Source organism: Myotis davidii, unplaced genomic scaffold, assembly GCF_000327345.1.
Source record: "Myotis davidii unplaced genomic scaffold, ASM32734v1 scaffold749, whole genome shotgun sequence".
NCBI lineage: Eukaryota > Metazoa > Chordata > Mammalia > Chiroptera > Vespertilionidae > Myotis > Myotis davidii.
Window position 1 is genome coordinate 1537731 of NW_006300030.1, and position 16291 is coordinate 1554021.

Here is a 16291-nt window from a genome sequence, read left to right on the forward strand (position 1 = left end):
GAGAGAGAGAAGGGAGGGAAACTTCCATGTGAGAGAGGAATCATAGATTGGCTGCCTCCTGCATGCCGTGCTGGGGATTAAACCCTCAACCCAGGCATGTGCCCTGAGCAGGAATTGACTGGTGACCTTTTGGTGTATGGGATGATGCTCAACCAGGGCTTGGTCAACTTTTAAGTGATAGTTTTGCCCATTTTAACATGATTGAATGTCAAAGTAGAAATTATTACTCTTGTTACACAAATAGTGCGTGCTTGCATTTTGCATTTCAGGCTTCAGTTTTATCTAAATAATCAAAACAGAATTAACTAAAAGGCCTCAAATACATCTGTTTCTATAGCTAAGGAAGAATCAAAATGCCAAATCAATTTATAATTCCAGATTCTGTATAGGAATAACTTTCTAACTAATTTGAGACTATACTGGTAATAATTATCACCTTAAATTTAGTACCACTAAAGTCAATGTCACAGTATCATGCTACCATAGCAAAATCCAAATGATCATGTACACTTTTCCCCTCTGTGCCTTTAAATTTGATTATTAAGACCAATTTCCTCAAGAGACCTGCCATATTTCTTCATGGCTTCTCTTTTTCCAGCTAAAAATGCCTATCTGCCAATACAAAAGGCCAGACCTGTCTTCAGAATGAGGCAACCTTCTGGAACGCCCATGCTCTGGGACATATCAAGACTGAAGAAGCAGGAGGAAAAGAGGTCAGCCTCCTCCGCCCAGCCTCAGTTGTTATGGATGGCTAACGAGATAAGAAGCATGAATGTGCTTTGACAATTATGAAGCATTATTTACATGTGAAGCACTGCTATTAGTCCTTAGAGTCCTACGTAGGAAAAAGAACGACACATAGCTGTGCGGTTTCTCTTAACTGAGACCTTCAACTAATTGAGCGACAGCGAGGTGGGAGAGGCAGCAGCAACCCTGGACCAAAGGGGGGTGGGGGGCGCCTCCTGGTTAGTTTGGGGAGGAAATACAGGAAGCAAAAGCAATTGCTGCTGCTTTCATCATTCTGCCTATATAAAAGCTTTCTGTGATCCACAAAAGAACCAAGAATCAGAAATCCCAGTGATACCCCGCAATGACCCTTCAGAAAGCAGCACTCCTGTTCTCGTCACTGTCATAGTTTTTGGTAATAGGACAAAAGGAAAAGCGTAGGGTAAAAAGTGAGTTTAGCAAAAAGTTATCAAGGAATAGGTAGGAAATAAAGATCTGAGGCTCCCTTTTATTCTGAGGATTTGCAAGGGATAAAAAAAAAATCCACACTGCTGTTTAACATACAGCAGTAGGTTTTCTATGCTGATAAGAAACCCGCACCCTAGAGGGTTGCTGGAGACACTGTAAGCACACAGCCTCTGAAGCATTTCTCAGGAGATCAATAATTATTAATCAATATTTCTGGGCACCTATTATGTGCTAAGGCTACACTGTATGGTGTGTTAATACCAACTTGTACATTGAAATGAGGCCAAATTCGTAGAGCAGAGACACAAAACATCACTATCTGATATGTGCTCTGAATTGCCTACACCTAAAAAGAGAAATTAGTTCATGAAAGCTGAAGGAAAGTGGATAAAAAGGGATGTCCTAGCCATTGTCATCTCCTGCCCAAATGGAAGATAAGAGGAGCATGACCACTGGGCATGTAATTTATAACAGTAGCCTTTAGTCAAAGTATGCTTCACATGTTTGTAAATACATAGTCAATCCTTCAGGATACAAATACACTGAATATGTCAATAAAGGTAACACTAATACTCAAGGTATTGATATGTTGTAAATATTAAATACTGAATAAAACTTTAAACTGCCAAAAAGTAAACCTTACTTCAAGCACTGCTTTTGGAAACTTATTGATGAACCCTGAATAATTCTCCAGGTTTATTTCTCTCTGGTCAGTTACATTTTATAATCGGTGGGAGAGTATTACTATGGTCTGTCTTAGAATATCTCACTGCAATAACTAGAAGAAAACCAAGCAAGAACAAACCTTGCTAATGATCACCGCCATCGCCAGGTTCTCAGAATGAGCCGCCACGTAACCAAGCATCATGATGCCAGGCAGCCGTATGTTTCCTTTGCAAGACCCAATGCAGTCAATCACGGCCGCGACTCCTCCCGCGTTCACTATCAGCTGCGAGAGCTGAGGGAAAGGAAGGTGACTGTAAAGTGTAAGATGATCTTTAAACATTAGTATTGTCAAACATTTTTACTTAGGACCTGAAAACACCTGGTAAAATTTGAAATATGATTTAATGAAATTACTATACTTATTAAAAACATACAAATAAAATAATCCATTTTTTTTGTCAATCCTCACCCAAGGATATTTTTCCATTGATTTTTTTTCTTTTAATCTTTATTGTTGAAAATATTACATAGGTCTTTTTCTCGTTCATTGGCTGATCTCTTCCACTCACCCTCCCCTGACTTTCCTTTGAGGTTCAACAGTCTGTTCATGCTTCTATGACTCTGGGTCTATTTTTGATCATCAGTTTATTTGGTTCATTAAGTCCACATATGAGTGAGATCATGTGATACTTATCTTTCTCTGATTGGCTTATTTCGCTTAGCATAATACTCTCCAGGTCCATCCATACTGTTTCAAATGGTGAGAATTCTTTCTTTTTTTATTGCCGAGTAGTATTCCATTGTGTAAATGTACCATAGTGTTTTTATCCACTCATTTGCTGATGGGCTCATAGGCAGTTTCCAAGTCTTAACTATTATAAATTGTGCTGCTATGAACATAGGAGTGTATATATTCTTTCTGATGAGTGTGTATATTCTTTCTGATGAGTGTTTCAGGTTTCTTAGGATATATTCCTAGACATAGGATGACTGGGTCAAATGGGAGTTCCATTTTTAATTTCTTGAGGAAACTTTGGTTGATGATAGCCATTGTGACAGGTGAGAGATGTTACCTCATTGTTGTTTTGATTTGCATCTCTTGGATGATTAGTGTCTTTGAGCATTTTTCATGTGTCTCTTTCTGTAAGTCCACTTTGGAGAAGTGTCTATTTAGGTCTTTGCCCATTTTTTAATTGGATTGTCTGTCTTCCTTTTGTTAAGTTGTATGAGTTCTCTACATATTTTGAAGATTAACCCCTTACCAGGTATCGTTGGCAAATATGTTCTCCCATGTAGTGGGCTCTCTTGTTATTTTGATGATGGTTTCTTTTGCTGTGAAGAAACTTTATTTTCATGTAGTCCCATTTATTTTCTCCTTAATTTCCATTATCCTAGGAGATGTATCGGTAAACATATTGCTATGAGAGATGTCTGAGATTTTGGTGCCTATGGTTTCTTTTAGGACTTTTATGCTTTCACATCTTACGTTTAAGTCTTTTATCCATTTTGAGTTTATTCTTGTGTATAGTGTAAGCTGGTGGTCTAGTTTCATTTTTTTTTTTTGCATGTGTCTGTCCAATTTTCCCAACACCATTTATTGAAGAGACTGTTTCTGCTTCAATGTATGTTCTTATCTCCTTTGTCAAATATTAATTGAGCAATAATTATTACTTTTTTTATTACTCGGCAATAAAAAAAGAAAGAATTCTCACCATTTGAAACAGTATGGATGGACCTGGAGAGTATTATGCTAAGCGAAATAAGCCAATCAGAGAAAGATAAGTATCACATGATCTCACTCATATGTGAACTCTAATGAATTAATTAGTGGCTTGGGTCAATTTCTGGGTTCTCTGTTCTGTTCCATTGATCTATAATTAATCCAATTTTGAATATACAAATATAGTCACTCTGTGGAGTTTATGCTGTGCTTCAATTTTCATGCACCGATGGCACAACTTTTATACCTATTCTAATGGATGTCAAAATTTCTCACCCAGACACTAATAAGTCTAGGGCTAGTTCCTAACTTGCTAACTACTGAAAGCCCCAATCGCAATTAGTGAGTATGAAGCAGATTACTCATTGAATGCTGAATGACAATGTCAGACTTGAAATATCTTAGCCTAATTATCCCCCTTTGCAAACAGTGGTTACTAGCTGATTATTACACTTCAATTATAAAAAATTTCAAGCAAGTGAAGATGTTAGGTGAAATAAAGAATGAGGACTTTAAATTTTGGTGAAAGGACAGGACAGCCCCCACAGCAAAGAATTATCTAGTGCAAACTGGGCACCGTGCTCACAATGAGCAGCCCTGCCCGGACCAAGTCATGTGGCGCAGCACCTGGGCTTTTTTTTTTTTTTTACCTCGGGTGTATGTTTTGCAATCTCTCGAATTAAAGTAGAAGCATTTTTCTTCACGTATTCATCTTTGTCCTTCAGGCAGGTAAGTACAACTGGAAAAATCTCTGCTTCAACCACCATTTCGGCCAGATCCACAGAATGTTTTGCAATCTGACTGAGAGCTGAAAGGACCTGACGCTATTGAGCAAAAACCAAAATGAAACAAAGCATTACATAGAGTCCACTGCAGAGATCAGATATAATTTAAGCAGCTTAATACAAATTCCTTTATAAAAAGAAAAAACAACTACATATGTAACACAACATAAGATTTCTGAGTCTTGAGACATTCACATCTTAGTCTTAAACCTAAATACTCAATTTCTTGAATTCCCTAATTTCCACATTAAATGTCATAGTTTTTTTGTGGTCTATTTAAATCTCTATCACAGATGATCAAGAATATGATCTCTGGATAAATACTGTTTCTTAATTATGTAATACTTTAACTGTAGTACAGTACAAAAAGAATCAGGCAGCCCTGACCGGTTTGGCTCAGTGGATAGAGCGTCGGCCTGCGGACTGAAAGGTCCCAGGTTCGATCTGGTCAAGGACATGTACCTGGGTTGCAGGTACATCCCCAGTGGGGGGTGTGCGGGAGGCAGCTGATCGATGTTTCACACTCTCTCCCTCTCTCTTCCTCCCTGTAAAAAAATCAATAAAATATGTTAAAAAATGATTTAAAAAATCAGGCAGAATGAACATCTTATGTTTGGCCTGATGCCAACAATATTTCAAAGAACGTTCTATTGCTTGGTTGACATTAACAATTTTAAAATATTAAAGATATAACTAACTATTAGCATATAAAAGTATAATTGGAGACTATTAACTGAAAATCAGATTAAGAAACCTATAAAAAAGATAAACATAAATATATGACAATTTTCATAATAAATATAGTGGTGAGCTAGAAAACCTTTAGGTGCCTTCCCACTCTGAGATTCAATCATTTTGTGATTCCTTATTTTAGTGATTAAGTTAATACTGATGCTACTTCTACTTTTTAGCACTGCACAGATTTTCCCCAGTCATGTCTTTACTATGTAATCCTTACAGCATATTTTTCACATATGAAAAGACCAAACACATAACATAGTCATATCTGTTTTCAATGATAATTTACAAATTATTTTTGAAAATACATGAATCTGTACACATTTTCCATTTTCTTAGATTAGCAGAAGCCTGTTTTTTAACTTATTTTTAAATACCTTCAGCTTAGCATCCGGGTTCAGAATCATCTGAGCTAAGTGAGCAATAGCTCCTGCATCCACTACTGTCTGTGCCAGCTCTGGCGAATGCTTCGAAATATCACTGAGGTCCGAAGCAGCAATCCTTTTCAAAGCAATTTCCGGCTCCTGGATACAAAGCACTAACAGAGGAACTGCTCCCGCATCCACCACAGCTTGTGACAGTTCTGTGGGTCCAAGAAAAGGCAGTGAGTGTGGGTGACTGACCCTTGTGCAAGCCATTCTTCTCCCTGACAGACACAGCAAAGAAAAAAAAGGGGAGGTAGTTCACTGTCTAGACGTCTGTATTTGTTTCATCAACCATGTGGACCAATCTGCAGCTGAAAAGAATACAGGTCAATAGCTGGCCCTCCATTTATATGAACACGTTTGAGGTAGATTAGGCTAAAATGGCTTTTTTTTTTTTTTAAGAGAGTAAACAGATGCCAGCTGTTGAAGCTCTGACAATTCTGCACTGCTAGTAGGCAAGCATCTTATGCATGGTTTACAATAACAGAGAAAAATAAAAGTACCAAAAATTTACCAACCACACTAATTAGGCAGTATTTTGTACTATTTACATGAGTAAAGATTAACATGAATCTTGTGCTAATCATGTCTATTTTTAAAATCTCTTCATCTTACAGTATTTTAAAAAGATTTTTTAAAGCCCTGGCCAGTGTGAGTATCTGCCCATGCAAGGTCACCGGTTCAATTCCAGTCAGGGCACATGCCCAGGTTTCAGGTTGGGTCCTTGGTTGGATCATGTTTCTCTTTCTCCCTTTCCCTTCCTCTCTCTCTAAAAAAATCCCAAGATTAAAAAACAAACAAACTATACAAAATAAAAAGGTGCATTTTTATTGTACATATAAAAATACTTTCAAAACATAGTCTACAACTAAACAGCATACTCTAATATATATAAATGTTAATATTTAGATAAGGAATAAATTTACCATAACCATTTTACTTCCCAGAAATAAACATTTTTTGAATATACACGTTGATTTATTTGTGTGTCCAAGAATAACAGCTATAAAAATAACACTTTTTTTAAATCCTCACTGGAGGATATGTTTCTATTGATTTTAGAGAGAGAGAAACATCGATCGGTTGCCTTCTGTAGGTGCCCTAACTGGGGATGGAATTCGAACCGTAGGTATGCTCTCTGACTAGGAATCGAACCCCAACCTTTTGGTGTAGGAGGTGACACTCCAACCAACTGAGCCTCCCTATCTATAATTTTGCATTCTGCTTTAAAAAGAATTAAGTGGAAAATGCATGTTTTATCATTCAAAGTTCACTGGCATTCACACTTCGCTCCAGCCGAGTTTTAGGTAAGTCCCTGCCTCGAGGAGCTCAGGCGGTGGAGGCGGCCAAATGGTAAAGGGCCGCTGGTGCCTGGGGGAACTCTCTACGAGGACACGCAAAGGAAGGAGGAACAGACAAGGGAGACAGAAATGAGACAGTGGATGGTTAGTAAGTTTACACGGTATTTTCATAAAAGTGGTCCCTGGTCAGCAGTTGTTGGTGTTACTCCTTTTGAGTAGTTCCTTGAAGCTACACGTGGGCTTCCACTGTCCACTTTCATTCCTGAGGATGAAGCCAGTCCAACATTTTTAATAACTGAATATTATTCCACTGAGTAAATATGCCATAAATTTACTTAACAATTCCCCTCCTCTAGGACATTTGTGTTTGTGGTTGTTGTAGTTTTGGCCATTATAAAGTACAGTATAGTGAACCTCTTAGTGTCTTAAGATTATGTATTAGTTATTACTGCTATGTAACAAATGACCCAAACTCAGCAGCTTAAAACGACATCATTTATTATCTGCCATTTCCTGCGGGTCAGGATTCCAGGAGCAGCCTTGCTGGATGGTCTTAGCTTAGAGTTTCTCATTAAGTTGCCATCATACTATCAGTTGGGGTTGCAGTCATTTGAAGGCAAAACCTGGGGAGGATTTGCTCCCAAGCTCACTCATGTAGTTGTTGGGAGGCTCAGTTTCTTGCAGGCCACATGGCTTTCCATAGGCTGCCTGAGTAACCTCGTGTCATACTAGCTGACTTCCCCTAGAGCAGTGGTCAACAAACTCATTCGTCAACAGAGCCAAATATCAACAGTACAATGACTGAAATTTCTTTTGAGAGCCAAATTTTCTTAAAACTTAAACTATATAGGTAGGTACATTGTTATTAACTTAATTAGGGCACTCCTAAGGCTTAGGAAGAGCCACACTCAAGGGGCCAAAGAGCCGCATGTGGCTCACGAGCCGTAGTTTGCCGACCATAGAGCAAGTGATGAGGGAGAGAGAGATCCCATGACAGAAGACTTGATCTTCTATAGCTGGTCACTCGTTCTCAGAAGTGACATCCATCACTTCTGTTGTAGTCTCGTGGGCACACAGACCATCCTGGTACGATGTGGGAGGGGACTACACCAGGGTGTGAAATCCAGGACCCAGGATCTTTGAGGGGAATCTTGGAGACTGGCTACTATGTGACATACATACATACATACATATATAGCTCTACATATATTTATATATAACTCCACATATATAACCACCATATTGTCCTTTAACAAATAACTATAAAACACAGGCACAGTAATTCTAAGTTAGTACTCTCCAACAGGAATGTGAGCCACATATATAATTGAAAAATTCCTAGTGTCCATATTTAAAAAGTAAAAAGGGAGGTGAAATTAATTTTAATAACATACATTATTTAACATAGTATATACAAAATATTGTAATTTTAACATGTAATTAATATTTAAAAATTTTAATGAGATTTCACATTCCTTTTTCATACCAAGCCTTGGAAATTCAGTGTGTATTGTGTACTTACAGCACATCTCAATTAATCTGCCACATTTTCATTGGAATACTCTTATCTCTACTTAGATTTCAAAAAATTTACAGTTGAAAAAGTAGGTTCACATACCCAAGTTGTTCCAATCATGCTTAAAAGTTTTCCAATAATTGATAATCAATTTTAAATTTTTATAAAAATAAAATTAAAAATTTAGTTTCTCAGGTACACTAATCACAATTCAAGTAACATGTGACTAATGGCTACCATATTGTTAAATTGTGGTGGAAAATCAAAGGAGATATAGAGAAATATTGTATGACACAAATGTTTAAATAGCTAATGTTTATTCAAGGCCAGAGGTCCTAACCTGAGAAAAAATGCTTTTTAAAAAATTTTATTTTAGAGAGAGAGAAACATTGATTTGCTAGATAGGTAGATATTAATAAAGGAAAAGAGTAAAGGGAATCGGACATTAAGAAGCATAACAGCAGGCTGGTGTGGCTCAGTTGGTTGGGAACATTCCCGTGTACCAAAAGATTGTGGGTTCGGTTCCTGATCGGAGCACATGCCCAGGTTGCAGGCTCCATCCTGGGTAGGGGGCCTACAGAAGGCAGCGGATCACTCTCACATTGACGTTTATCTTTCCCCCTCTCTCTCCCTTCCCCTTTTTCTAAAAAATAAAATCAATAAAAATATATTTTTTATAAAAAGCCTGATAAACTGGGAAACTGAACTCAATATTGGACTTGCTTTACCAGGAAGCTACAGCTTCACACACTCCCCAGGGGGAGGGATAGAAGAATAAAGAGGACATTCCTCTGCTGTGCGATGCATAGTAGCAACCAAGATGACAACCATAGAGGCCTGTCAGTGTAGCCTGGGAAAAGGATTGGATTGGATAAAGGCTCCAGGCCCCCCCACCCCCCCCAGATCTGGAAAATGGATTGGTTAGGGGGAGGAACCAGCAGAAGCCCATGGATGATAGGGAAACTGGTTAGTTTGTCCTGCAGCCAGGACAGACTACCCAGATGGGGACAGGCTGAACAGACTAAGTTTTAATATGGCACCAAAGTGTCTGGACACTGGCCCTGTTTCTGGGCCACTTCTTTCACCACAGGATGGACAGAGAAGAGACATTGGAAACTGGGGCAGCCTTCTATTTCTATCCAAATAAATCTTACAACTAGAGCACATCTTCCTATGTGTGGGTCTCTGGAATGCTGACCTTGCAGCTCCATGAAAGAAACTCAATTTCACCTGCAAAAGTTCCACTTATTTATACATTCGTTGGTTGATTCTTGTATGTGCCCTGATTGACGGTGAACCCACTACCTTAGTGTATTGGGATGATGCTCTAACCAACTGAGCTACCCATCCAGGGCCTTGAGCAAAATGCTTTGAAGCAACTAACTTATACAACATTTTTATTTATAGCAAGCTGGTTCATTCATCTAAAATCAGGTAAGAGAAAAGTAAGCCCCCAAATTAACTGTGCAAATTAATCAGAAAACAGTAATTATACAGCAACTATTTTCCCATAGACCATGACTTTTAAAAATTTTGGTAAGAGATAATGATGAACATGACTTATGTCAAAGTGCCATTCTTATGCTAATGAAGTCCTAAGTTTTTAATAGCTAAAGTCTCATGTGGATGTTTGTGAAATGCTTAATTGAAGTGTGGTAAGCAGTTAGACAGACATGAGCAGAACAAGGATGATGAGCCAGGTACAGGTCACTAAGGTAGAAAGCCCCAGGTGCCTAGTAATGGACAATTGTAGGGTGGGACCTTGTCCCAGGGTGACCTTTCCTCACCAGCATATCACTGGTCACATGGTTTGGACCTCCTGACCTTTCATATCATCGGTCATTCAGTTTAGACCCCTTGACCTTTCCTCCCTAGAGATAACATCTAGGCCTCAGTTGTATTCCAGCTCCAGGCCCAGAAAAGCAGCAAAACCAGACAAGTAATGCTGATCTCAGGACCAGCTGCATTGATTAATGACCCCCTGCCCTTGAGCTGACCAATCAGTAGAGACTAGATCAGTGGTTCCCAATGTGGAGTACATGCCCCACAGCAGGGCAATTTGATTTTTAAGGGGAGGGGGGGATTTGGGAATGAGTTATTCACAGTGATTTTTTTGCATTTTAAAAATATATTTTATTGATTTTTTACAGAGAGGAAGGGAGAGGGATAGAGATTTAGAAACATCGATGAGAGAAACATTGATCAGCTTCCTCCTGCACACTCCCTACTGGGGATGTGCTCACAACCAAGGTACATGCCCTGGACTGGAATCGAACCTGGGACCTCTGAGTCTGCAGGTCAACGCTTTATCCACTGAGCCAAACTGGTTAGGGCAATTTTTTGCATTTTTTATGGTCCTAGGGGCCTTGTATACAAAATATAAATATATATGTTGTGACATATCCATGCATTTCAGTTCTCTATTATTATGTTTTGAAACTTTGCTATTTTTTATATCACTTCATGTTATTATTATTTTTAAACAATTTCTTAGTGATTTCTTCCTCAGTACTTCAACTGCCCTTTCATTCTTTATTTTTCTCTTTCACGGATGCCATGTTCTTTGGAAGCTTGTTTAGACCAAGTTAATGGCCTTTTAGGCTTCCTCCATGTGAATAGGAGTTCACTTTTTGAATAATAAGAATTATATGTCACAGGGGGGACATCAGGATTTTAGAGATGCTTAGGTGGGGCATGGCCAAAAAAGGTTGAGAACCACTGGCCTAGATCCTGAAAGAGCACACGTGGAAAGCTGATAAATATTCCATTGAGATCTTCCCCTGGAACCCTCCCTAAAATCTCCACCCTTAATATCCTTAGGACAGAGGACCCAGCAAGCTCTCCCGGGAGCACACCAGCGCTTTTCTCCTCCTCTTCCCCGTCCCATCCTAATCCAAGCACATCACATTTACCTTCCTCACGGCTAAGCTTCAAGGGCCCTTGTTTTCTTGGCCCATTTCTTCTACAAATTACTTCTTCCACCTCTGTGATTTTCTAAATAATTGTTCCCTTATAATGGAGTCTTGGCTCTGAATTCTTTCCTAGCCAGAACTCAGGTACCGAGGCTGCTGAGCTCAGGCCCAGTCCCAAACCTGGTGCGGTCCCGCTGCTGCCACTAAGAGAAGTACTTTCAAGTTTCAGTAAGTACACTATGCCTAATGTACTTCTAGAAATTCAAATGTAAATAAATGCAAAATGTAAATAAAAGTGTGTTTTCCCTTAGTGTCTAAAAGAGGTTAGGAGGATTTAAACACTGGCGGTTGAAAACTAAACCAAGTTTGAGAAACAATTTTGTTCAAACTTAAAAAATATGTTATGATGTACTGTTCAGACCTGACTGATGAAGCCACTAGGATACCAACATCCTTCTCTTTATTCAGTCAGCACACACTTTTGATGGCATTTCTCATACAGGTATTTGCACTGGACAGGAAACCAAGCCTCAGACTAAAAGAATAAGTGCCATCAGATAGAGGAAGTATTGTGTGGGGTAGAGGGCTAAGTGTCTCAAATATTTTTTGGTGATTATAATGATGACAGTGATAAAGAAATTGTTTGCTAGCCTCCTATATAGTTCTCAGTGACTTAGGAATCTGAGATTACAGAATTGAAACAATTCTATTGTTTCATATTCTGAATTCTTAAAAAAGAAGTAAAAAAGAAACCCTAAAGAGATTTTATTAAGCAAGAGTTCATAATTTTAAAAATCACAATAAATAAAAATGCAGGAGAATTTACAACATATATTTTACTAGCATACAAACTAACCCTAAAGATGACTAACAAATTAGGTAACTAGTGAGTAAAATTATAATTAAAATGTAATTTTGTTTAGTACATTTGGCTTCTATGTCCAAAGAACATAGAAGAGACTGTAGGTGAAAAGGGGCCACATACTAAACCGGACAAGCTCTGGGTAGGCCTGCATGGCAGCCTTACAAACTCAGAGACCTAAAGTAACCACATAGATAGTCTGAAATTAAAACTTTCTCACTAAAAGTAAGTCAGGGCTGCCCTAGCTGGTTTGGCTAAGTGGATAGAGCATCAGCCTGTGGACTGCAGAGTCCCAGGTTTGATTCCAGTGAAGGGCACATGCCTCGGTTGCCCCGGTGGGGGGTGTGCAGGAGGCAGCCAACCAATGATTCTCTTTCACCATTGATGTTTCTATTTCTCCCCCTCTCCCTTCCTCTATGAAATCAATAAAAATACATATTTTTTAAAAAAGTAAGTCATGGCTGATAGTCATGTCCTAGGCTGGTACCTTCCCTGACAAAGGTTAATCTCTACCTTAACTGGTCTTGTTTGTTGTCTTTGTGCATCAAAATGACATACCTTTGGAATGTTAGGGTAATTTCATTTTTTTCTGGACCTCTCACTGCATCAAAGCAGAGACCACAAACCCCTTTATTGTTATTAACTGTTAAGTATCCTATACCCACAAATGTAAAAGAAGTATGTCTGTTCATTTTATTTTTTATACAATCCCAGATATCCCCACCCCTTTGCTTTCTCCCATCTCCCCAATCTATCACCAATGGAATTCATTTAACCTCCTTATGTTTTCTCTTTTGATTGTATGTAAAAACAAGGTAGAAAACTACCATTCTCTGGATCATTTTCTCAATCCATTGAGATTTTGCTTCCCAGCAATTATTGTCAGTTTGGCTCAAATAAACTCCTAAAAATTCTCTGAAAGTTTAACCATTTGTTACATTGACAAGACTTTTATTCTCATTTTATCTTTTTACAACAACATCTAGTATTTGTGGAAATACTAGGGTCAAAGTAGTATTATAAATTACATAAACATCATTTGATTCTATGCTTATGTGTTTCTCAACCCCTCCAAGATATTAAAAGAATAAAATGGGGCCAGCCGATGTAGCTCAGTGGTTGAGCATCACCCCAGGAACCAAGGGGTCACAGTTCTATTCCCCAGAGGGCACATGCCCTCATTGCGGGCTCGATCCCCAGTAGGGGGCGTGCAGGAGGCAGCTGATGGATGATGTTTCTCATGGATGTTTCTATCTCTCCATTTCTCTCCCTTCCTCTCTCTCTAAAGATCAATAAAAACTTATTTTTTAAAAAGATAAACTTAAAAAAAAAGAACAAAATGATACAGAAATAAACATTATATACAGGTATCAGTAGAGATAGTTGTCTGTGGGGCTTATTTATTTATTTATTTTAATCCTCACCCAAGAACATTTTTTCCATTGATTTTTAGAAAAAGTGGAAGGTGGCAAGGGGGAGGGGAGAGAGAAACATCAATGTGAGAGAGACACATCAATTGGTTGCCTCCTGTACCCACCCTGTCTGGGGCTGGGGATCAAACCTGCAATCCAGGTATGTGTTATTGACTGGGAATCACTGGTCAGGGCCTGTGGTGCTTTTAAAATAATTTTTAATTACCAACCTCTTGTTGCCTTTTTCCATCCATCCTTACTTATTCAGATATTTGTTAGTAACATGGATTTTTAAAAAGTTAATTACTGCCCTAGCCAGTTTTGTTCAGTGGGTAGAGCGTTCACCTATGGACTGGAGGGTCTCTGGTTCGATTCCAGTCATGGGCATGTATCTTGGTTGCAGGCTTGATCCCTGGCCCTGTGTGGGGCGTGTGTGGGAGGCAACCAATCGATATGTCTTCTCACATTGATGTTTCTCTCTCTTTTTCTCTCCCTCTTCCTTCTACTCTCTAAAAACCAATGGACAAATATCCTTGGGTGAGGATTCACAAAAACCTAGAATAAAAACTTAAGCCTGTTCCACACATTTTAGGATATTGGTATACACATACACACACACACACACACACACACACACACACACACACGTATATATATTGGCATTAGAAGAATATTTGCAAAAATTCTGAATTTTAAAATTGTTTTCTCCTCTAATCCTTTCATCATTCTATATAAGGGAGAAAAGAATCAGGCTGGCCAGCTCTGCCTGATTCTTCCCTTACATTGTTTCTTTAATGAATAGGATACAATCTACTAATGGTTCCATGATGTCCACACCAGCCGTTTCCCGGAAGCACCGCTCGTTGGTGGTCGCTGCAGTCTCCTCTCCTAACTGCTGCTGAGCTGCAATGGAACCTCCTCGCTTGACTTAGGTCCTAAGGACATAACTCAGGTCTATGGGAGAAATAATAGTCACACATGTGGAAACCAGCCACCGGGGATTAAAACAGCGATCTGGCAAGACTTTCAAATAAAAGAAGAAGGTTAAAACAAAGAATGATGTGCTCTCATACACTTTCCTTTCTCACCATAAAAATGAAAAATATCTGAAAGGGTTTTGCGTAACTGCCAAGCAGTTCCACCATAAAATGCTGTCTGACCAGAATAAATCCTTTAACCTCTCTACTTCAGTTTCCTCATCTATAACATGACAATTATAGTGATAACGGAAATGTTTTAGAATGCCTAATCCAACGTATTCCTGTTCGCCAGGCTTGAGAACCGCCAAAATTGACAAGGGATTGAGTTTACAAGAAACAGCTAAAGCTCCCAAAACAAACACTTAAAACTTACTTTTGACCCCAAATGTGGAAGATCTTTCATACCAGAAACACTACTATGGCTCCTCATTTCTCACACTTTCAGCCAGGCTATTGCCCTCAGCTCGCCAAGTACTCTACTTGCTGCCACACTCTTAACACAAGTCCACTGGAAGCACTCCTCCCCCGCAGCAGCGCTGCTGTGCTGCACACAGTAACCAGGCTGCCAGAGGCTGCCAGGTGGGCGCCAGGCAGGAGGCCAGGGACCCTTCTGGCCCCTCCCAGTGGAAGCACTATGGCTCCCCAGACCCACGCTTCCTTCTGCCTCACCCCTCTCACTCCCAGCACAGCCAGGGTCCTCTCCTTACTACTTGTATCTCCAAAGCAAGACTAATCTTTAGAAATAGTGAGAGATTTGACATTGATTACAATAATTCTGCAGTGAGGGAAAGTGTGGCAAAAAGAGACAACCAATATGAGAAGAATTCCATCTCAGGAACTCTTAAACTGTCTAATCAAACATTTCACCACTAAGAAGAAAACACAGAATGAATGTCCTCCCATTAATTTCAATATATTCCATTTTTAGGAAATTATCAAGAAAGAAATCAGGGAGGAGAACCAAGATGGCGGCATAAGGTATAAACTTGTACGTGCTGCCCCCCACAACAACATTAAAACTACAATTATAAGACAAAGCAGCTATCATCCATTACCACAGGAAAGCTGGCTGAGTGGAAGTTCTACAACTAGAAGGAAAGAAAAAAGCACATTGAGACTGGGTAGGAGGTGCAGAGGCACCAAGAACAGAGGTACAAAGGCATGCGCAAAGCAGCTGCACCTGGGTGCGCATTTTTTTTTTCCAATCAGAAGGGGATACAAGCTCTCCAATGCACTGAACTCATTTATGGTGAGACTCTGGGGTCCCAGACTCCTACGGGGAGAAACTGGACTGTCTTGCAGCGGGTCGGAAAGCAAGGGTGGCTTTCTTGCAGAGCTGCTCGCAGGGCTCACTGTTGCTGTGGGGACGCGGGACTCGGAGATGCAGAGGGACTCGGGACTCGGAGAAGCGGAGTTGCAGAGACCTGCGGATCGTGGAGAGGCTGATGACAGCCATTGCTGTTTGTTCCGCCCCAGTGATTCTCTGAGACCCCGCCCCACTCAATTTACATCTCCACCCAAGCTGTGTGCAGCAGCACAAAGGAATCACCTGTGCTTTTGCAGCCTAACCTAACAAACTGCAGCTGGGTCAGAGAGCTCCAAAACTTCCAAACCCCAAACAAAGAGGAGAAATTTGCTGATTTCGCTGTAGCTCCTGCTGGGTGGACTCACAGAGTGGTTGACTTGGAGATCCAGAAGCCAGGGTACCCCTGGTCAGATACCAGATTTAAACTCCTCACATCCATAAGGGCAACACTCAAGAAGCAGCCTCAGATCCCAT

The 16291-nt window shown here is 39.7% G+C and overlaps 1 protein-coding gene across 3 annotated transcripts in view; it reads right to left on the bottom strand.

Moving 5' to 3' along the window:
- The window catches only part of LOC102753737 (sperm-associated antigen 6), a 64679-nt gene that overhangs the window by 18832 nt on the left and 29556 nt on the right, over nt 1–16291 (bottom strand). For all 3 annotated transcript variants that reach the window (XM_006776174.2, XM_006776175.2, XM_015572056.1), the window contains 3 exons: nt 5481–5686; nt 4231–4404; nt 2000–2152 (listed from right to left, as the gene is read on the bottom strand). In XM_006776174.2, coding sequence (XP_006776237.1) covers nt 2000–2152; nt 4231–4404; nt 5481–5686 — 533 coding nt within the window. The remainder of the gene's footprint in view (nt 1–1999; nt 2153–4230; nt 4405–5480; nt 5687–16291) is intronic.